The sequence below is a fragment of the Labrus mixtus genome, chromosome 14, assembly GCF_963584025.1.
Source record: "Labrus mixtus chromosome 14, fLabMix1.1, whole genome shotgun sequence".
Lineage (NCBI taxonomy): Eukaryota > Metazoa > Chordata > Actinopteri > Labriformes > Labridae > Labrus > Labrus mixtus.
In genome coordinates, this window is record NC_083625.1 from 3,415,180 (window position 1) to 3,438,390 (window position 23,211).

Here is a 23,211-nt window from a genome sequence, read left to right on the forward strand (position 1 = left end):
TGTGTGTGTGTGTGTGTGTGTGTGTGTGTGTTTCAGCTGCCTGCATTTGCTGTGGTCCAGTGAAGCCCCTATAACCACTCGCCTCCATTTTGAGAGCTGTACTTATTATATTGACCGGAGACGTAAATAAACAAAGAAAACGCTCACATCGAAACACCAACAAAAACACAAACACACAAACACTGGAGTCAGAAATGGACCCAATGCTGAAAAACAGAAGATGTATAACCATAGCAAGCGTAGTGTTGAGTAAAATAGAGACAAATAAATACATCTCAGGGCTGAAGAAGTCTTATTACTTACTAAAAACAGAACTTGTTATCAAATGCGTCTTAAAGCGTTTGCTTACATTTTTTAAGTGGTTCATTTATCTCATAATTTAAGATAATTAAATATTCTGAGCATACAGGGAGCAGTGGTGAGTAAGGGCTTTAAGATTGGTGATAAACCTCAGAGCCCCATGGTAAACAGTAGACAGCATGTAAATATCATCGCCATTGTCTAGCACCGACATAAATGTGGCAGCAACAAGTTTTTTTAGACTTATTTCTAAAATAAAATCCTAATTTTAACTTGAGTTTTTATTTACCAATTCCTGAATTTGAGGCTTAAAAGAGAGAGAATCATCAATCACAAACCCCAGATATCTGTATTGAGATACAGACTCAATTTCAAAGCCCTGAAAGGTGGTGATAGCAGGAAGGTTAACAGGAAGTAATCGCTACAACTTGTGACCCTTTGCCTGTCTCTCACGGGGGTCTTTTGCGTCTGAACAGGAAGTGTAAAGAGGATTTATTGCACCTTAATTTTCTGCGGGTTCAGGGATGTGATAGCTGTTTAAAATGTATGAAGTGCAGCTTTCCCACTGTGACTCTATGTCATAACAGGACACCGACCTGGAGGCAGCCTGTGAAGGAGCACCTGTGACACTTCCACCTGTATGAATACTGCATGCAATAAAAAAAAAAAAAAAGAACGGCTAATGATGCAGTGAGCGACACTGCATGTGAATTCACTGACAGTGCTGCAGCGGGGCGTCCTTTGGAGATGTCAAGGTGTGCTAACCGAACAGCAGTTCCTGTCAAACCTCTCTGCAGGAGGTGACACTGTGCTGATGGAGAGAATCTGGCCTCTCTGGAGGACCACGCAGCAACAGCTCCTTTTAAAAAAAAGAGGAGGAGGAGGAGGGAGGTTGGAAAAAAAACAAAACAAAGCACTGCACCACAGAAGCCTCAGAGTCATTTTGTAATCCTTTGGGAGGCAATCTCTCCTGCACTCCACCCTGCTGCTGCTGCTGCTGCTCTGACTCTGCACTGTGGACAGCGAGAGAGCAGACGCTCCATCTATCTCAGTTTTTTTCATCTGGGCCAAGTGTCGCTATGCAGCAAGTGAACTCTGGGAAGTAAAGTGACCTGACGAGTGACCAGAAACACAAGCAGAAGGCACCTTGTCTTTGCTGTCTGTCAGAATGCACACCGAGGAGAACAAAGGGGATTTCCTCCTCACTCATTGCTCCTCCTTATCACCCTGGATATACAACAAAAAAGAGCTAATCTTCGCTTACTTAACAGTTTAGATCCTCATGTTTACATTTTCACTCATGCAACCCTCCAGGATTTCAAATATAAACGTCTTCCTGTCAGGTATTAAGAGTTAGAGATCAGTAACAAAGCAGACAAACAACTGTGTGACAAACAGAGCTGAGGATCTCCCCGAGGGTGGACCCAATGCTGTGGTTGCAAATGTCATCAGAGCCTGTTGCCTAGCACCTCTGCTCTCCTGTACTTCTGTGTTAAGACCCACCCTCTGTTGTTGATGCTCCATGCACATATGCAAACTGTTTCTGCCAGCAGGCACGAGCGCACAGCGAGAGTCACAGGATTAAAGGAAGAGGACGGAGAGAAACTGAAGACGTAGTTTTCGACATAGCTGCCAATCTAATCCAGTCATTATCGACCCGTCAGAGCCGTTGTGGTGCCCCGTGTGAAGCAATGTCTGCAGAGTTGGAGCTCTCCTTCAGGCCAGACGACCAGCTGACGGAGGTGATGCGCCTGCGGGTTCAGTCCCTGCAGCAGCGCGGTCAGAAGAGGCAGGACGGCGAGCGCCTGCTGCTGCCCAACGAGGCCGTGTACCGGCTCGACTTCTCCCGGCAGTCCCTCCGCTTCTCCCACTGGACGGTGCGTCTGGCCCAGGCCGGGCGCCTCACCGTCACGGCCACCTCGCAGCTGTGGACGCCCGACCTCACCAACCTGATGACGCGTCAGCTGCTGGAGCCAGTCGGCGTTTTCTGGAGGGCACGGGGCGACGCGGCCGTCCAGTGCTACGAGGCCGACGTGCACGAGTTCGGCGAGAGGATCGCGGAGCTGGCCAAGGTGAGGAAGGTGATGTACTTCCTGTTTGCGTTTGCGGAAGGCTGCAGCCCTGAGACTGCGGACTGCTCCATCTCCTTCACAAAGGACAGCTGAGATTTGTGAATTGAACTCTTCTTCTCATGCTTGAGTGTTTTTTTTTATGGTAGATGAAGAATCATTAAAACCCTGGACAACCTGGAAGGACAAGATTACACTCTTCTTCTCTTTACTCCTTTTTACCTGAACTATCAACCTGTTGATTTCTACAAAGTGCTTCTCTGTATCTTTGTATCCTGTGATGTTCAGCGTGAATACATTCAGATATAAATAAATGACATATTTTAAAAAAGCTGCATCATCATTCTTTAAACCAAATTTCTGGTCATGGATCGTTCTGTTCTTGAGTGTTATTCTCTCCTTCTCTTTGACAAACAGCCCGCCCTGACAGGGTTTAGTAGGAGTGAGTCCCTCATGAGGTAATGGATAGAGACAGTGTGTACTTGTGTGTGTGTATGTGTGCGTCTCTTGTGGCAAGGGGGGAACAGGTTCCCGCTGCCTCATCCGTCTCCGTCTTGCATGGTGACCCTGACAAACAAGAGAGAGAGAGAGAGGGGAGGCATGTGGATTCGCACTGCAACAGTGGGGGGGGGGGGGGGACGGGACGGGACAGTATCTGTGACTGTGAATGAGACGACGCGTGTCAGACGAGGTGTGAGAGAGAAAAAAAAAAGAAAATAACTGAGACGTCAGGCGGTGTTAGACTCGTTCAGTGTCGGTCCAAGTACCTCGCCACCTGAACAGCCTGTGCCTCAATTTTTCTCAGATAAAAAAGTGGAATGCTGCACGTTTCTCAGGAGTCTCGATTAAATCGATCGCGCCCGCAGCCTAGAATGCATAAATAATAATTTTCATCGTGTGCCCTCATTGGTATGTGTCCCTTTTGCTCAGGCCTTCCCGTCACACTTTGACAAACAGTGAAACGAAGAGGCCGATTCTATCAATAAAATTAACATTTAAACACAGAAAGCGTTTGATTAATTACATGAATATCAGAATTAAAAAAAAAAAAAACAGCTCTCCAGCTTAATGAAGGCATTTTAAAGTCTGGCTGTGTTTTTGCAGGTAATTACCACGGACAAAAGGCAACACAAAGTAGAAACTGTTTTGTAGCCACGCTCGGGTTTCACTGGGGAACAGTGTCTGCTCCTGGGAGACTTGGACCATCGCTCTTGTTTTGATTTAACAGGAAGCAAAGTGGCCAACAGGAGACTGTGATCAGATGAATCTCTGCACAGAGAAAATAGGCTTCACAATAGTTTTGGATCCACACAAACAGCCGTCTGATAGAGGTCTAACCTAATTAGCCCCAACGCCCTGAATTTCAGTCCAATTTAAAACAACAAAACCGACGTTATTCAGGAAAGGTTGTCAAAGCCTCCGGGGGGGGGGGGGGGGGGGGGGGAGCAGACCCGGCCCGCAGAACAATTAGATTAGACACCCCCCATGTGATTTTCCCCAAATGAAAGGAAAAGCATTTCATTCTTTATCTCACATTGAAAACAAAAGTTGGACTTCTTGGGAAATGGGATTACTTGCTCAAAATCTATTCATTAAACGAAACACTGGCTAGCTTAGCATAAAGACTGGATACAGCTAGTCAGGCCTCAGCCCACTCTGATGCTCACAAATGAATTCTTTATGTCGTCGTGGTTTATCCATGTGCAACAAAACATTCAGGTTATGGGAAACTATGGATTCAACATTTTCTCTAGGCTTCCCAACAAGGCGGAGTCTACAACGAGCCTACTAGGGATTGGAAATTTGACATAAACATTAACATCCCAATGTTTTTAATGCTTTCTGCAGTAACAGTGTTATTTTGTGGTTTTACAAAACCTAAAGCGATCGTCCATATGAACACATATTCTAGCGCTATGAGCCCCCTTCACCCCCTCAAACAAGCCTGTGATGGGATACTCAACTCCCGTCCTGTGCATGACACCAGAGAAATATGTGTTTAAGAGTCGCTGTGTGTTCACTTCTCACAACGTCGCAGCTTGTAACTAAATCTTTGAGGTCTGAAGTTTAGCTTCTCTCATGTGCGCCAGTTTGTATTTTCTAACCTATGCTGTATTTAACTGTCTTTAAAGTCGACCTCTTATGCTGATGCTCATTTTAGATCTAACCCATTGTGTTACAATGCTGGATGCTTAAACTTGACGTTGGCTGAACTTAAAGTTTCAGGTCTGGATGTAAACGTCTGTTGGAGTAATCCCAGGATCAGTCTGCAGAGGGCGCTAAACGGCTTGTTCTCTGAGAAAACATGCAACAATTAACTTAAAGAAAGAGGCTAACTACATTTACCTTTCTTCCAATCTTGGTGCACAACAGAATGCTAAATGGACTTGAACTTGAGTAGCGCTTTTCTAGTCTTCTGACTACTCAAAGTGCTTTTACACCGCAGGTCACACCTACACACTCACACACTGATGGCAGAGGCTGCTGAGTAAAGAAGAGTCCATCAGAAGTAACTAATCCATTCATACACCACCGACAAAGCAGCCAACTTGTGGTTAAGTGTCTTGCCCGAGGACACATCGATCATGTGGCTGCAGGAGCTGGGACTGAGATTTTACCAGAATAAGAAGCAGTGGATCTTTTTCCTACGACAGGAAAGACGGACGGTGAGGTTGACAGGTGGATTGGCGCACCATCGGCAGTGTTGCGGTTTTGGGGTGGAGAGGCAATTGTTGGAAAACCATGAACATGGAGCACAGCAGAATATTTCTCCCCTCAGAAACAATAACATTAGAGGTGGGTGTGGTTTTCATTTATTTATGCTACTCTTTGTCAGGAGCGGAAAAAACAAAAAATTATCCAAAATGTCAAATGATTTCACAGCAGGTAGAGGAAACCGCACGGCATTTACTAAAGTGCAGCTGACACCTAATATCCAAATGTCTGTTTCTCCACACAAAAAGAGGTTAGACCTGCAGGACAGACAGAGTTTATTGCATGAATTTTAACGACTTCCTGTCTGGTCTTGTCTCCAGAACCGGCATTACTCTCAGCTAGAAAGCGAATAAACCCAGAATTGTTGGATATTGAATATTTCTTTCATCTCAACCACAAATACATACAGCATCAGGTCTCTGTCAGTCACATCTTGAAAAGCACAGGTTGAGTTTTAAGAAGAGAATCAAAGAATCATTTTGTTAAATAAGAAAGGCAGATAAAAAAAAAATGGGCTTACATCGGTACAAACGTCGCTGATTGGATGTGATGTTTGGTGATGACTTTCTGTTTGTACTGAAAGATGAAACAGAGCTCAGAAGCAGAGCGTAGACAGAAGGGGAAAAATATCCAAACTGTGTGTACACACTGTGTACTGTCTCTGAGCGGGCTGTCACAATCCGGCATCTCTCAACGACAGGACGAGGCATCTTCTTTCAAATCCCATTAAACCTCAGAAATCATTTTGTTTCCTCCGTCATGATGGACGCCAAAGAACGATAATCCTGATACCACAAACTTCAGAGCTAAGCAGAGTTCAAATATTACTGTTTCTTTATGAACTTTTTAGTTTATATGACACAACCCGTTCAAGCAACAGTGGATTTTATAGTGTCCATCATAAAGCTCTAGGAGGACATGGATCCATACATTTTTATTTATCTTTTTTCTGTGACAATAAGAACATTTTGATTCTTTCATGACTATCTTATCTCGTTATCTCGGTGGTGATGAATACTTTATTTCAGCCCCTTTTCTCGAGATCTTGGGACATTAACTGGCTATGAGCGGCTGTGGCTCAGAGGTAATAATAATAATAATACATTTTATTTAAAGGCGCCTTTCAAAACTGTCAAGGTCACCTTACAGAGCAGAGATAAAAACAACAAAGTAACAACACAACGATAAAATTAACATTAAAAACACAAATGTACAGGATGTGGTGGAGTTATGAGACCGGGTGGAGAATGATCAGACTGAATATGCCGGTTTAAAAAGATGTGTTTTGAGATGAGATTTGAAAATGGAGAGAGAGTCGATATTATGGATTTGTGGTGGGAGGGAGTTCCAGGTGGGGGGGGGGGGGGGGGGCAGAGCGGCTGAAGGCCCTGGACCCCCCATGGTGGACAGGCGGGCGGGTGGTGCAGTGAGTTGAATGGAAGAAGAAGACCTGAGAGTGCGAGTAGGTGTGTTGATGTGCAGGAGTTCAGAGTCGGTCGTCTCTCAACCGGAAGGTTAGGGGTTCGATTCCCCAGCTCCTGCAGCTACATGTCCGATGTGTCCTTGGGCAAAGACACTTAACCCCAAGTTGCGGCCACTGCCTCATCGGCATATGGATGGCATTAGTTACTGTCGAAAATAGAATCGCGGCGTATTTGAAACAGTCAAATGGACCGCAGTGCAGACGGTGTTTGTGGAAATTGGGTTGTAAGAGTTGGAGCTGAGGCGGGTTTTAAGCCTCCTGCCAAACCATGACATCCAACCATGCAGCCAGCCTCAAGTGGACACCCGACGAACTGCGGGAAACTTGGCCAGCTTAGATTGACATTACAGTCTCTGCTTCAGACGTTGCTGTTTGTTATTGACACTTGATATTTGACCTGAAACAGGCAGACTTTTGGGTGGTGTTGGTTCTGATATTGGGTTGGTGAGTTGATTCTTGGCATACAACTCCGTGATGATTCTGCATTTTAAGAGGAATTGGAGGCCAATACTCATTCTTGAATCGGGATTTAGTAACATAGGCTGTGGCTGTCCAAAGGGGGGGATGCAGATCCTTCATTGATTTGTCCACAACCTTTCCATCGCATTTTCAAACCAGACAAACGTAGCTAAGCAGGAACTTGTGACAAAGCATGATTTTGTCACGGCAGGCGTCAATGAACACACAGATTTGATGGAGTGTGAGTAACTCAAAAAAACTATTTGAAATTGGATTTGCACAGCCAGAGTGTTTTTGCCAAGATACATCAACGAACTCACTCTGGAATCAACTTTTTAAATCAACTACCAAAACGTGGCTCAGTTCTGATTTGGCAAAAATCGAACTTCCTGTGACTATTTTACTGTCCAGGCTTTCTTTTGTTTATCAGAATACAAGCTGGATACGCAAAAAAATGTCTCTGGCCTGCAGTCCAATCAAGGCATTTATCTGTGACAATAGAAACTAGACAAATAAAGTCATTACGTGCAAACTGAAGGACCACTCGAGCCTCTTCCTCTGCAGTCAGTCGAGGTGATTTGCTCTCCCAAATATCACAGAAAGAAGAATATCTGACCCAGTGGAAAATCTCCAAACTGAGTACTGTTGCATTTGTTCACAGTTAACCAAACGGTGCTGCAAGAGAAAAGTTGGGTAGTCTGAAAATACTGATTTAAAAAAGAAAGGGATGTCTGTATTTATAAAAAAACTGTAACTACGCGGTGTTGGCGGATGTGTTTTTATGACTTTGGACTTAGCCAAGCAAGCTGTTACTCCCACTGTGCAATTTTTAAGGGAAAGCTAATTGAACAGTCTGTTGGCTGAAGCTGCCGAGCTCTCCATCACGACTTTAACAGCAAGAGAAACAGAGATTTATTCAAAGATGTAACCAACATTTGAAAAATATCAGCATGTGTACGACAAAGTGCATGATGGGAAGGGTTTCATATTATTTATGACTCCATCTATACTGGACTCTTTGAGCCTGCTATGACTGAAATAGAGTCTAGACTATAGACTGCACACGGCCTGACGTTATAAAAACTTTGACCCCATTCATCATGTATAACAAGTGGACGCTTCCCTTGTCCTTTATGACCGCTGTCGCACAGGACTGAAGTTTCTTTTGACTGATCAACGGACTGCGGTGTCTCTAGCTCCAACCATTAGGGTCGGATCGGTACGCTTTGCACCCCAACAGAAGTGTACCAAATAAGTATGACGGTACTGATTGGTTATTTTGGTACCATTCTCAACATTTGACAGTGGAAACACCAAAGAATGTGTAGCTTAGCTTGCGTTTCCACAGCCAACCGTACCCTTATTTGGTAAGCGGAGATGGAGATAGCAGCATCAACACATTGGAGCCCGCTATTCATTACGAGAAACGAAAAGGAAGAACAGGAGACAGTAAACAAAAGGGACCCTTTAGGGTTGGATCGGTACTCTTGGAACCCCAACAGAAGATAGATAGATAGACAGACAGATAGATAGATACTTTATTGATCCCGAGGTAAATTCAAAGCATCCAGTAGCAGGTTACAAAGACGTACATGACATGAAACATTTGTTACAAATTAACCACAAAACAGACGCCCCCCCTCCCATACATATATATTAACCTGAAAAAAGATTTAAAGAATACCCCTAGATGAATCAAACTTAAACTGTGCAATTAAAAATAGACTTATAATTATATAAGGATACCAAAAAAGTAGGATGGTACTCATCGGTTATTTTGGTACCCTTCCATTTGACGGTGGAAACGGCAATAAATGAGTACCTTATTGAACCGAACTGAACCGGACCGCTTGGTAGAAACGGGGCTAAAGACAAAAAGTGAGCAGCAGAGTGTGCAGTGCAACTCCAGGAGAATCGTTCGAGAGGCTGTGGGGGGTTCTGCACTTCACGACTATGAACGTTACCTTACACTGAGTGCTCAACTACTGTACTGACAGCTAGCAGGAGTGCAAATTCCACATTGCAAAAACTAGATGGTAATAAAAAGAGCTGCACAGCTGCCACAGAAACTTCCTGTTGTGGCCTTTGCTGACCACAAAGGAAATCGTCCCACAGGAAGTCAGTTTAAACCATTTGATCCCTCTGGGAGACCCCCAGAACAGACTTATTTATAGTGTGTCTCATATTCTGGACACATAAACTACATGAACTCTATTTTTGTCTCTTGGTAAAGAAGACTCAGTTAAAACTCTTTAATAGCTCATTGAGGCGTTCACAATCATCAGACTGCTGTCAGGTCGTTTTAGAGCCGCTGTGTGCTGACTGATCAGAGGTCGTTTTGGCAGACAACATTTATATACCCACACATGAATGCAAACACTTACTTTTTGCCATAGAGACTCTCTGGAGGCCAAGCTGGAGCACGCCGCTACGAACCAGCAGTTCCCCAGCTGTCCCTGATGCAAGTCGTGAGCGCTGATTCCATCCACAAACAGGTGAGGGTCTTCACACAGCTCCTACACGCCACAGACACAGACACAGGGAGGTGAGTGGATGCTGCAGCTTGGAGGTGAAGCATTTAGAAAAAAAACATTCAAGTTAAGCTGAAGGATTTGTTGTGAAACTGAAGAAGAAGAAATAAAGATGTTCAGACGAGAACCTTCAGATTTGAAGCTTTTGACTCGGAAAATAAGACAAATATAGACTCCTCTGAAACATTGTTTATGGTTAATTAGATATGTTCATGGTCCCAGGTACAAGACATAAGAGTGCTAATGTGTTACTGAGGCGGATTCTTGAATCAGAACGAGACCATCTGTATCATATCCACCATCTTCTAGCAAAGAGCTGGAGCGCCGCGTGCATTTACACAATGTCCTGTTCCTGCTGTGCTGAAGTCCATTTTCTGCCACAATGTGAACAGACAGACCTCCATTACAGCAAATAACATGGTGCTGAATGAGCTGGACTTACACACCTACACACACCTACACACCTACACACCTACACACACTGGACATCCTGCGGTTCCTGTGATAATGTGTGGGATGAATACTACATCGTGCGGGCGCTCGCACTACCCATTTACAGAGAGACACCCTGTCCTTTAGGCTTTTGTCTGCACACACAATGGCTTCACTTCAGCATCAACGTGTTGCAAACAAGAACAGGATGACAGAGAGAGAGAGAGAAAGAGAGAGAGAGAGAGAGAGAGAGAGAGAGAGAGAGAGAGAGAGAGAGAGAGTTTCTTTCACGGGCTCAAAACTGAACAAAAATACAAAAAAAACATAAAAATAAAACGGACTGAAATGGAAGATATAAAGCGATGAAGATGAGAATATATTAAATATCTTGTGCGCAGTTTATCAAAAGAGTTTGTTTTATTTTGAACATATGAAGTCGATAATGACGAAAGCAGGACTTTGTTTGCAATTATGGAAATAAAAAACCTTGAAGTAAAGGTCACTTATGCAAAATACACTTCACCATGTTCCTCTAACTCTAACATGTGTCTCTAGTCTGTCTACAAACCCCCAAATGATGAGAAAAGTCCATCCTCTCCGTCTTTTCCCTGCTCCACTTTTCAGAAAATGTGTGCTCAAACAGGCCGTTTGTAGATTTTCCCTTCATGACATCACAAAGGGCAGTAGCCCCTCCCCCAGGTGGGTGACACTCCCACAGCTAGGTGTTTGTGCTGCCCTCTGAGTCTGCCTTCTCACCGTAAACAATAGGACATGGAGCGAGAAAGCACCGGGTACACCCAAGTCCTTCCAGAGAGGGGGCGTGGTCAGACACAGCTCGTTTACATATTTAAAGGTACAGACACAGAAACAGCCTGTTCTGATCAGGGCTGAAATAGAGGGGTTTATAGACATGATCAAAAACAGGATCAGAGTGGATTTAGAACAAGAAACTTCACAGACATGTTTTGAGGAGCTCTGAGACTTATTTAAACTGAAGAGGAGGATAATATGTGACCTTTAAACTAATTTGGATGCTTAGGACTTCTGTTTTTGTTGCAGTGGTTTTCATGACAACCCTAAAACATATTGACAAACACTTAATGAAGTTGTAGCATCTTAGTTTGTTATGATGACTGATTTTTAATTCAAAGGTTAACATCAGCATCAACAGAAATGGAGAACAACTTCATGTGACTGCAGAGCGGAGCTGGCAGTGGTCTGGGTGTGAACAGTCTGTCTGTTTTTCAGTCAGTCTGTTTTTCTGCTCTCTGCTTTATGAGACCGGCGGGGTCGATGGGCTCCTCGGCCATTACTCAACAGACAGCGGAAAAAGACCAGCACCACTTAACAGCTCTTTATCTTTACGCGCTCGCAGCACTCAACTAGGGTTAGAAAAGTAAAAGAGGCAGAAAGAGGGAGAGAGAGAGAGAGGGAAGATGCATGTCAGCTTTTACTCATGTAACATTTGACTCATGTGCCATCAGCGCTGGGAAGTGAACAACTGTCTTTTTATTAAAATGTGGAAAGTCTGGGTCATATTAAAGTTAAGCGAGGTACGCAGTACAAGATAATCGGGCTGATTTTGGGCCCGATTCCCCCCTTACCGACCAAAGTCAGCAAAGGCCCGACTATCTAAAGATTATCTTGCCAGGTCCTCCTGAGGTGTGAGGTGCCGCCCCGATTTGAAAACGTAAATATTAAAAGGTGTTAAATTTTTACGATCAGAAATCCTGTTGAGTGGGGAGAACACCGCGGACGGCCGAGCACAGACTCTGTGAATTGTCACATGGAGCGGAACAGGAGCCAATACGGAAGTAAGCTGACTGAAGCAGGAAGCACAACAAACGTAACCATGGCAACGGCAGCAAACAAAGAGAGTTCCGCTGCAACACCATGGATCCAATTCATGTATTGCACATTGCACAATCCGTCAGAAACTAATAATATGTAGATTCATTCAAAAACTCACAACCTCTATCTGGGTTAAATTCTGCTACATCCATCAGCAGTGACAAACTAAAACTTTTCTACAGTGACATTTCCACCCACCCAAAAAACACAGTATTCAGTGTTAGAAACGGAAGGATTTTAACCTCATAAAAATGTAAGGTTTTGTTTGTGTGTTTGCTTGTTTATTTGTTGTTGCTTATTTATATACTACTGTTATTATTTTTTTTTAAGTGGGATGGTTTACATACCCATGACATATGAATTTGGACTGGTGTTTTGATGTTACTGGTTTGTTTGATTGTTTTTATAGTATGCTTTACGTATGTCTTTTCGTTTTTTTCACATTGGTGTTTTACTTTTGGAAAAAATAAAGTACAAAAAAAATAAAAATATGTAAGGTTGCTGATTACTGGATCGATGATACCTGCTGCATGCTGCCTGTGTAAAGACTCCATAGTGTTCTTCTTCTGAGCTCTGGTCTCCTCCCACAGTCCAGAGACGCAGGCTGGAGTTAAGTGGAGACTTAAGACACGCCTTCTAAGTGTGATGGCGTTACTGTGTTTATCTATTAGCTGGCTGATGAAGCGTATGAGGGCTGGAATATGCTCCAGTTCCTCCACCACATCCTGCTTTGAATATAAACATCTGTAATGGTCCCAGCCTTTAAAAGTCATGTGGATGTGTATTACTGCAGATCACAGCATGTACACACTATGGCGCATGTTAGAGGCGAGGGTAAAGCACACACACACACACTCACAGGACACAAAGGAAGGTCAGTAATTTGCTGACTCTGCAAAAGCTGATTGCCGCAAAAGCAAACTTTTAATCAGAAGCAGAGGCCACTGCAGTGCTCCCCTGAGGATCTGAGCACTCCAGCAGCCTGCAGAACCCTCTCACCTTACAAACACCAGCACCGGGGGCAACTTCCTGTCTGTCTGTACGTGAGGACGCACAACTATTTGAAGCAATGTTGGGGATGATCAGGAGCCCGTGTCCGACCAGTGCCTCAGTTAAGATCTCTAATCACGTTTTTTTACCGAGTCTGCAGCAGCATTGATTGGTGAATTCAGAGCAGCAGCAGCGGCGGCGGGGGCTCCCTGTGGTCGCACTGCCCGTCCAGGGATTGGCTCAGGTGGAAGAGTAATAGAGTATCGATCCCCGCCTGGCTCTTGCAGACTCTGAAGTAATGTGAATATTGTGGCTGAGCACAGCCTAATCATTTACCCTGCTACTGAGAACCTTTCCAAGCGGCTTCATCGGCCTCCTCAGCACCATCCATCAGCCTGTGAGGGGAAACCATCACATACACAAGCTCAAACAGGCGAGGACAAAAAGTAGAGACAAACAGCATTACTTGGTAGAATGTGAACTTTCTTTTAAATATACACCAAAAAAAATCACAACAGCGATGGATTTTCTTCCTGCATTTAATCCTGACACCTGCAGCCGTCAGTCTGACACTTTACAATAAGAGTCCTCTGTGATATATTATTTATAGAGACCCAACATTAATCCAACATGAGCACAGCACTCGGCAACATTTGGTAAGTTACAGCAGCAAGGAAGAACTTTCTTTTAAGAGGCAGAGACCTGAAGCAGAACCATATGGAGTTAGATCAGTCTCAATATTCACAAATGCACACAGAAGGATTCACAAATGTATTTCAATGCACACACAAATATATTTAATTCTATATGAATGTAAAACAAATCCACAAATAAGAAATAAAATAAATAAAATAAATAAAATAAATAAAATAAATAAAATAAATAAAATAAATAAAATAAATAAAATAAATAAATAAAATAAGACCACAAATGTATTTCTGATTCACACACAAATATATATAGTTTTGTGTATATGTAGTAGAAATCCACAAATATATAATATACATGTATATTTTAAAAACACATTTGTATCTTGTTACATTTATTTACAAACTGTTTGTCATTTGTGAACCTCACTGCGTTTGTGTGTGGGACTTTTGAGACTCCCCTGCCGTGGTTTAGATTCACAAATGCATTTTTTTCAGCAGGGAAATGTCTGTAGCCAATCAGATGTCTCCTCCCTATTCAGCCAATCACAGTAGCGTATGATTTAATGTTATCACTTTTGTGAATATTGAGACTGATCTAACTCCATAGAACCAGACTCCTGTTGAACAGCCGCCTGCTGAGACAGTGTCGGGCGTCCAGAAAGAGAGAAACAAACAAACAGCAAACATCGACTCATTGCTACAATGCCAATAATAAAAGTGCAATCCTGCACCCTGATCTACAGGTTTCAGGGATGCACTGAATACAACAGGTGTTTACTCCTGGGGATCTGATCAAAGTAAACCATTTACCAAAGTTACAAACTACATTTTTAATTGTTTTCCACTTTATTCCACGGTCAGGGATTGTCGTGGCTTTTAAAAACAGCCCTAATGTAAGTATACTAACGTCTAACAGAATACATATGTTCATGATGACAGCAGGCTACAACCTGATTCACTTCATTGTTTAAGAATAAGGGCCCGACCGATATGGGATTTTTGGGGCGGATACCGATACTGATATTGGGGAGGAAAAAAAACCTGATACCGATATATCGGCCGATATCTTTCTAAGATCTATGTATGATAGAGATAGTATATACACATTTAGTACGTTGATTCCTCAAATGCAGTTATCAAACAGTTGTGGAAAAATGATATAATGAAGAGAAGACGGTGACTCAACTGGAAAGTAACTGCACATGGCGAGCATCACCGCTTGACACTCTGGAGAGTGAAAATGCTCATTGGAGCCGATATCGATATCGTGGAGGAAAAAAAACCTGATACCGATATATCCGCCGATATCTGTCTTAGATTTATGTTTGGTCGGTAGAGATAGATTTAGATATACACAATTATTACGTTGATTCCTCAAATGAAGACAAGATGGTCCCTCAACTGAAAAGTAACCGCACATGAACGAGCATCACCGCTTGACACTCTGGAGAGTGAAAATGCTCGTTGTCATCCATATAGCGCCCTCTGCTGGGGAAAGAGAACTGCTAGAGTGATACAGTGAATCTCAAATTAAATGCTATTTGACTTAAGAATAAATCAAGTAATATCGGCGCATATCTGAGATCAAATTAGCCGATATGGATAGTCACTTGATGTGCTAATATCGGCCGATATTATCGGCTGCCAGATAAATCGGTCGGGCTCTAATAGGAATAGGTGTTTATACACATCGAGCACATGTTACTCCTGCTCAGTGAGATATGCAAAGAGGAGAGGCACCATGGTACAGAATCTCTGAGTCTCTCAGTTGAACACTTGTCCTCGTCTCACAGCGTCGATCGTCGGCTCGCCCCACCCTGACCTCGTGAAGACATAAATAAACCCCAAGCCAGTGAAGGAGCAGCACAGCAAGAGGAAGAGGAGAAGGGCGGCAGGAGAAAGACAGACAGGCCGAGAGACGATGTGAGACAGTGAGAGAGGAGGAACATTTTATTAGAGCCTGCTCTTTAAGCTCGCACGCTCTCCGCCACTGGGACTTCATCGCGGCCATAAATATCGCCGGGATGCAACTGAGCATGGATAACTCGGAGCACAACAACCTCTAAGGGAGGGGGAGGGGGGAGGGGGAGGGTAACGCCTGTGAACCTTCACCCTGCAGCTGATTACAGGACCTCTCTGCAACCCGATTGTCTGTTGGTGTAAAATATTCTAATCAATCAAACCCTGAGTTTTCAGTTTCCAACCTTTTATCCCGCCTATTGGAGACATATCTTCACATATTCTGTCAAATAAAAAGAAGGCCAGGAAACTCCACTTTTTATGTAGTTTCACTTTCTGGCAAACATTTACGAGAAGCTTTTCCAAATGTTTTTTAGGGAAACATGAGAGCACGGCAGCTCAACCTGCTGATGTTTTGTTTGGAGGCGGAGGTTTTTCTTTCTTCAAAACCCAAAATGGAGCTTTTCCGGCACTAAAGCGTCATTACCCAAAGAGTTGTGGTTAAGATTAAAGCTGTTTCTGGGAATGTCTGCCTCAGTGGATTTCGTTGATGAAAACACCGGTGGGGAACAGTCAGGAGGGCTTTCTAGGCCATCAAAGATATCAAATCATATTCATTCAAAAATCTAATTATTCCAAGAAATAATTCTCCCAGGGGATTACGTCATCACAAAAAACACTTTATAATCAAATACTCAAAACGACTGTCTTGGTACTGTGGTACGATACAGTTTTGCAAGCAGATTTAGACAAAAACAAACAGATGAAGAAAACAAAAGGAAAAGGGTCAGTAAATAAAATGAATGAATTAGAAAGAGGGACAAAATAAGTAAATGAGCAAAGAGGACAAAAAGAAAAACATGGAGGACAGTATAGTAACACAATTATGTAAAATAAAACATGTGGGATAGGTTGTACACATGGTGACGATTTTTAGTGTTGTTTGTTTTTGTTTTTCACTTTGTATGGGTGCTAACATGATGATTGTCAAATACAGACAGTTTGTAAATTATATTCAAATTGTTGTGCTAATTTCCTCTCTCCTCCTCGTTCACCTGCCCGGTTCTGCTGTTGCATCAACTCACCGGCATCAACACGGTGGTGAGGATTGTGGAGTATATTTTGTTGAATTCTGTGAGTTTGGTTTTTGAGTGTGGCAGATTGTTGTTCCATTGATATCTGTTGTGTAAGGAGGTCTAACCATTGTGATGTGCTGATCTTTTTCCTACTTTTCCAGTTTAGCAGTATTGTTTTCTTGGCGACAGTTAGGGCCCACTAACTATGTCTTTCATCTTTTTCACAGCATTGTGGCATACATCATGAAAACACAAAGACAAACCCACCACATTTAGCCTCCATTGCTTTTTTTTTCCCAGCATAGTGCGAGCCAGCCTGGAGACCAGACAAATCTGCGGTTTCATGTTTTATTTGCTCTGGCAGATGCGTCTGATCCTCCTCCCACTGCAGAGAGCTTTCCATCGGACCTGATGTAGGTCAGGCCACTCACGGCCATTATGAGGCAAGTTTGATACGACGACAGTATAGAGAAGCCCCCCCCCGTTCAAGATAACATTTGTAAACAAACAAGATGGCTACCGCTGATGATGTGTGGAGAGATTACATGAACGTGGACAGTTAGTTCATGTCATGTCACAAACAAACAAACAAACGTGTGAGACCGCTCTGTGTTTTATGTTGACTAGATGACATGTGAGCTGGATGTTATTAAGCCACCTACTGCAGTCGTCATGCTCTGATTTATAGTACCTAGAGGCATCCTGGTCTGTACATGCTGATGTAGAAATTTAAACAAACAGAGAGTTTCCAGACTAATTCATGAAACCTGATCTGAAGACTGGAGGAGACAGTTTCAGCAGCTAGATGATGCTAACGCTAATGAGCCAAAGGAACCTGGAGCCAAAGGAAAGGGCTCGTTTGTAACACAGTTCTCCCAACAGGCTACTTGAAGGAAGACTTTTGAAATAGTTAAGAAAAGGGGTGATTTCATTGGCTGGTTAAAGGAAGAATGTGTGACATTTGACACATAAATACATCATAAATCCAGTCTATCCTGTGTAAATGTGTCTCTGAGTCATGACTGTCTACAATGAGGGAGAAGCTCGAGTCCCGCTGGCTGTGTTGTTGTCAACGGGGCGGCCGGCTCCTCCCCTTGTGTATAAAAGCTGTTTTAGTCAAGAACCAGAGAGAAGAAGAAGAACATACTCACTGATTATTTGGATGTCACGTAAGTGTTTTTAGATCACGGTCAATTTATGTGCAATATGAAGCTATGAGCTAGCTAAAGTGTGCTAACGTTAGCATGCTAACACAACAACACAGGACACAGGTAATCGCAGCTCGAGCCAAGTACAATTTTGTCCACCGCTTGCCCTTAATGATGCTTAATTATTGTGCGTTCTAATTCAAAACTCCTTTGTGTGAACGTGAGCGGAGAGGGGTGTTGGAGGTGTGTCTCTGGAGGAGAGCAGAGGCTTCAGTATGGAGGAGGCGTGGCCTAACAGCAGTTTGTTTTGGTTTCATGCTGGAGCTCAACTTTTTGATCTACTGGATCAAAAAGTTGCACATTCTTCCTTTAAAGGCTTTATATGTGATTTTTTGATCCAGCAGATGTCGCGATCTTTATTATGCTCGTATCTTCACACTGCATGTAAATTTACCTGAAATGAGCGTGATCTAGAAACACAGTTAAGCAGTGAGTACAGTATGTTATTCTTCTTTTCTCTAGTCCCTCAATTAAACAACTTTTATACACGAGGGGAGGAGTCAGCCGGCCGTCCGGGCGATGTAAACAAAGTGAAGATAGGACTCTGAAAACTCTGAAAACATCACAGACAGTGGGACTCGGGTGTTACACCCGTTGTAGACAGTCATGACTCACAGAGTTATTTTCAGAGGATATACTTGATTTATATTATATTTAAGTGTGAAAAATCACATAAAGACTTTAAAGAGGGATGTGTGTTTACCTACATCAAGTTGAACGCCAGTTTTTAATAATCAAACAGCTAACTCTTTGGCCTCAGTCCAATGTTTTTCTGTTCTCCATGAATAAATTATAGTGCTTCTTTCTAAAAAAAAAAAAAAGCATGAAATGAAACCAAAAAACAAAATACTTCACAGGGTTTTGAATTACCTTAGATCTCACTTATGATGTTCAAATCTCTTTCACCATTTCACCACATCAAACTTAAAAAGATGTTTTTATCCATTTAAGGTTTAATCAGGTAAGATGAAAGAGTGTGGACAGAAGTGTGAAGAACTACCCTGGGCTGCTGACGCAGACAAAGGAGGTTTTATGAGCTGAAAATGTCTCTGAGGGAACTGAAGTCCACGGAGATAATTTACCAGTTTGGATGATTCTGTGTTTTCACTCACTGCTGCTTGTCAGACTGCTGCTGACAGGCTTTTAAAGTGATGAGAGCATTTTCTCAGAGTCTGTGAAGGAGGCTGAACAGAGCATGTGGATGTTTATAGAAGTCTACACACCACTGAGCTGCAGCCGACTGAAACCTCTACTCTATAAGAACCAAAGCAACATTAATGCCAGTGTAACAGTTTAGAAAAGTACGACCTTTGACCTGTGTGCGGGCAGAGTCACAGTCAGCAGTCCTCCCATAATCATCTAGATATTATCCAGAGTGCATATGCGAAAACGGCTGAGGAGAACAGCTGATCAAGTTTGCAAACATCAAGCTCCAGTTTGCGACCTTTCTTCCACACATTCATCATAAAGACGATGAACACAGATCTGTCGGCCGCTGCATGACGACTCCGTAGATGCAGATCCATCAGCAAACCGCACGTCGCTGCCACCGTTTACAGTCTTAATGAATTGCTCTTGTGAAACAGGCTTCAGTAAACCCTTGGAGTGCCGAAATTAATGAATTCTGCATTTGGCTGTGCATCATTTTAAATCAACATTTAACGCCGCTACAGGAAGCAGTTTATCAATTATGCAGCGAGGAAGAGTGAAGGTTGCTGGTCCACTCTGAGTGGGAGATGACACCCAATAGAAACATCTGCAAAGTGGAACTCTTTGGAATCAGATTAGACAAAACAGATTGCTGAATATAGGAGCGTGCTTTTGTGATGGCAATGGCTTCATATCTGTGGTGGAGGCTTTTCTTTAAAATATGATCAAATATAACAGAGCGCGAGCACCAATAGCCGAGCAGTTATGACACCTGCCCGATGTACAGAGGTAACAGACCTCATCCTAGTGGCCGTGGGTTCAAATCCAACCTCGGCCCTTTGCTGTATGTCATCCCCCCACTCTCTCTCCTCCCAACATTTCCTGTCCTTCTTCAGCTCTCCTCTCCAATTAAGGCAAAAATGACAAAAAAAAATTACTTAAAAAGCAAACTTGCGAATATATAAATAAGTCTGATTCAAATAAAGACAACAATGTGACACATCTTTAGCTCTATAGAATAGAGATGTGCATGATAAGCCTTTTTCAGCTTTTCAGAAAGGCGCTGTTGAAGTCACCACTGCTGATTTCAAAATACTCTCTATTTTCACCCTCTCCAGATCGTGTCTTGTAGCCACATCCTCTTTGCTCTGTGTCTGAGTGAGTTTTTTGCTTAAATCTCAAATATAAAACATAAAGTTAAAATGAACGGATTCAGCTGTTGTTGTTGAGACTTTTGTCAGATAGACTGCAACGCCTCTATTCTCATCACACACAGGACTACAGCGTTAGAAAGACTCAGACACTCTTGACTGGTTATGTCAGAAGGTTTTTGACAGGAGATAAAACATTTTGAAATCGAAAGGAGAAAGTATAATGCTTACAAAAAATACTTTTCTTATTTTTCTTTATTCTTATAAAAATACTTTTTTTTATGCGATTATTGTAAACGCTCAAATTGGTGGTCAGACCAGGTCTATGCATTTGGTATCATCCAAAATATAGATGCTGGGGGGGCGCAGTGGTTAGTGCTTGCGCCCCATGCATAGAGGCTGTGGTCCTCCAAGCGGGCGGCCAAGGTTCGAATCCAAACTGTGGATCCTTTCCTGCATGTCATTCTCCACTCTCTCTCGGATTTCCAACTCTGTTCACCTTCCTATCTCTCTAATAAAGGCAGAAAATGCCCAAATAAATCTATTGAAAAAAATACAGCTGCTGTAAACGACATCTTTCTCTGGTCTCATGCATAGACATGAGTTGAGGAATGCATCTAAAAGGCTTGTTAAAAGGGGTCATATTATGCTTTTTCTGGTTTTATATGCTCTTTAGTGTGTTTTCCAAGTGTCCTGTGCATGTTTAGGCACATCCATGTGCAAAAATTCAAAGTCCGCGGAAATGCGGCTTCTCCTACGTCCTCTCCTACGTCCTCCTGTTAGCTGCAGCATTAGCTGCATGTAACGCTCGGTTCTAGCCCCCCTCGAAAAAAAATTGCCAGTGTGACGTCTTGTCAGTGTGAGATCACTGATCTAAGCCCATTGGCTCGTTGTGGCAAGCCCTGCAGTTCATGTTGCACGCCCATTAACTTCTGTAGCACGCCCACGATATGCCGTAGCCTGCGGTAGCACAGTAGTGCTAAGGTGCTAATGTTTATGCTCCCCTTGGAGCCAAAGTGGCTGCATTCCCAATATGGTAAATATGGGCGGGACATTTCCGAGAACTGTGCTGAGCGACTGACCAATCAGATCAGACTTGGCACACAGGTGGACTCTGAACGTGGGCACTTCAGAGCCTTAGAGAGAGAGTCAGAAGAGAGCCGGTGCATGGAGCGGCAGTACATGAAAACAGACACTTTTTTTTAACTTTAGCGATTGTGAACATACTTTAGTAGGTACATAGATTAAATATATGAACCCCAAAAAGGGCATAATATGACCTCGTTAATGGGGAAATGGGGCCGTATTGCGGGAATATCTGTTTATATGTGCAATCCTTTAATGTACTGTAAAACTGCGATATAATACCGTTACTGCAAAAAAAGCAACAACAACAAAATACTATGATCTGGATCTCAGGTCAAACTGCTCACCACTAGTCAGAGTGTCAATAAAAAGGATGCTCCTCCTGCTTCTCTCCTCCTGACTTCTTCCACTTCTCGGTCTGCCTGACTGACATCACAGACCCAAACGTATAATCTGTGTGACCCAGTTTCCATGGCGATGCATGCTGGCTGTGGCTGCGGCGGCACACAGGCAGAAGGAGGTTACTCCTTCCAGAGCCCCGGCCTCGCTGTGTGAGTGGGATATAACGGCGACAGGGGAGTCAGCTCTCTAAAAATCCTGAGGCCCTGATATCATCTGCTGCCGAAGCATACATACAGAAACCAGCTTATACAAGGAGACTACAGAGGGGAGTGAAGCGGGGACAAATGAACACTGACACACTGTTATTCAGTGAATTATTCAGTCATCAAACCCTCGTCCTGAAGCGCTCTTTGGCACCGAGAGCTCTCTGTGTGAATGTTTTTTTTTTTTTTTTAAAGGACCAATAACTGCTCCCAATTTACTGTATGGCAAAGTTGCATAAAAAAATGACCTTGACATATTTCTGCAGGGAGTTTGGCAAGATGTTTAACTGACAGCAGTGCCTCCGCGTCAACATCTGGTTAGTCTGTGTCTCACACAACCTCCTGAAGATTGAAGCAGTCAGATTTCATCCCATCATGCAATGCTGCTGAGCCTCCTCGCAAATGAAGCAGATTTCTGATCCACCAAAACGTGTCTGCATAGCACCGGCGTCCACGTTAAGTCAACTGCATCGTCACAGGAGTGGATGGACGTTTTGTGCACACCATGCTTATAACTCTCGTTTTTGTCACCGCACAGATTACGCAGCACGGCCATCAAGTGAACGAGGATTACATCGTCCAATCAGGGCCCTGACTCCAGCCGCCCACTTCTGACATGATGTGGCAATTCAATATTTTTACTTAAGTTTCTGTTGATAATACCTTTAAGAATATGAGATTTGAAACATGTGTTTGGACTTTGACCCATCACCATTTTGTCCCGGGCTCATGTAAACCTCATCAGCTAAGCTGTTACAGAAAAAACATTTTATCTAGCTACGCTGTATTTGGGTCAAATTGATGCATTCTGAACTAAAGTAGATCTGAAAACATGAGTCAACACGCTGTCGGTTTTTACATTAAAAGGTTGAAAATGTTGAATTTTACACTAAAATATCTAAATTAGTTTAAAATGGACTAAACCTGTGGTATATTTTTTTGGTTAAGTACTTACATTACCTCAAATATTTCCAAAAGTTATCAAAGCCAGAGAAATCCGACATTTTATAGTTGCAACGGGACGTGTCTTGTTTTGACAGACACGATGTGTTTATCGTTGCCATGGAAACACCGGATGTTACATCCAAGAATGCTGCATAATGAAGCGTGAGCTGCTACTGAGAGCTGCTGTTATAAAAAAAACGTCATGCAAGTTATACTCGGATACATTAGCTCGTCGGTAAACATATTCTCTTCCTCAGGTCGGTTTTCTAGGAGTAGCAGGAGAATCACTCCCATGATTCCCCGCCAGCCTCGACGTCATTTGTTATTGGCGAGTTATAACAATTACAATGTTTGTTTGTAGACAAATAAATATATGAGTCCTTCATCTTAGGATTCAGGAAGCACTGATCCATATCCTTACATTCACATTTTAAAGAACAAACAAAGAATCAATGAATCAAGAATGCAGTCATGGGAATTGTAAAATAAGCTGCAGCTTTAAACTGTTTTGAAATATCGGGGCTTGATGTTGGTGAGACATAATAACCAGTC

General features: G+C 42.9%; 2 protein-coding genes across 3 annotated transcripts in view; one reads left to right on the forward strand and one right to left on the reverse strand.

Moving 5' to 3' along the window:
* capn5b (calpain 5b) overlaps positions 1 to 23,211 on the reverse strand; it is a 61,233-nt gene that overhangs the window by 21,342 nt on the left and 16,680 nt on the right. For both annotated transcript variants that reach the window (XM_061056131.1, XM_061056132.1), the window contains exon 3: positions 9,411 to 9,542. In XM_061056131.1, the coding sequence (XP_060912114.1) occupies positions 9,411 to 9,542 (132 nt within the window). The remainder of the gene's footprint in view (positions 1 to 9,410; positions 9,543 to 23,211) is intronic.
* Positions 1,807 to 2,474, forward strand: ompb (olfactory marker protein b). The gene has a single exon (XM_061056178.1). It carries the CDS (start codon positions 1,992 to 1,994, stop codon positions 2,463 to 2,465), a length of 474 nt encoding a protein of 157 aa, XP_060912161.1. The 5' UTR covers positions 1,807 to 1,991; the 3' UTR covers positions 2,466 to 2,474.

Excerpts from the sequence above, each read along its gene's own strand:
- ompb (XM_061056178.1), top strand. The coding sequence starts at position 1,992 with ATGTCTGCAGAGTTGGAGCTCTCCTTCAGGCCAGACGACCAGCTGACG.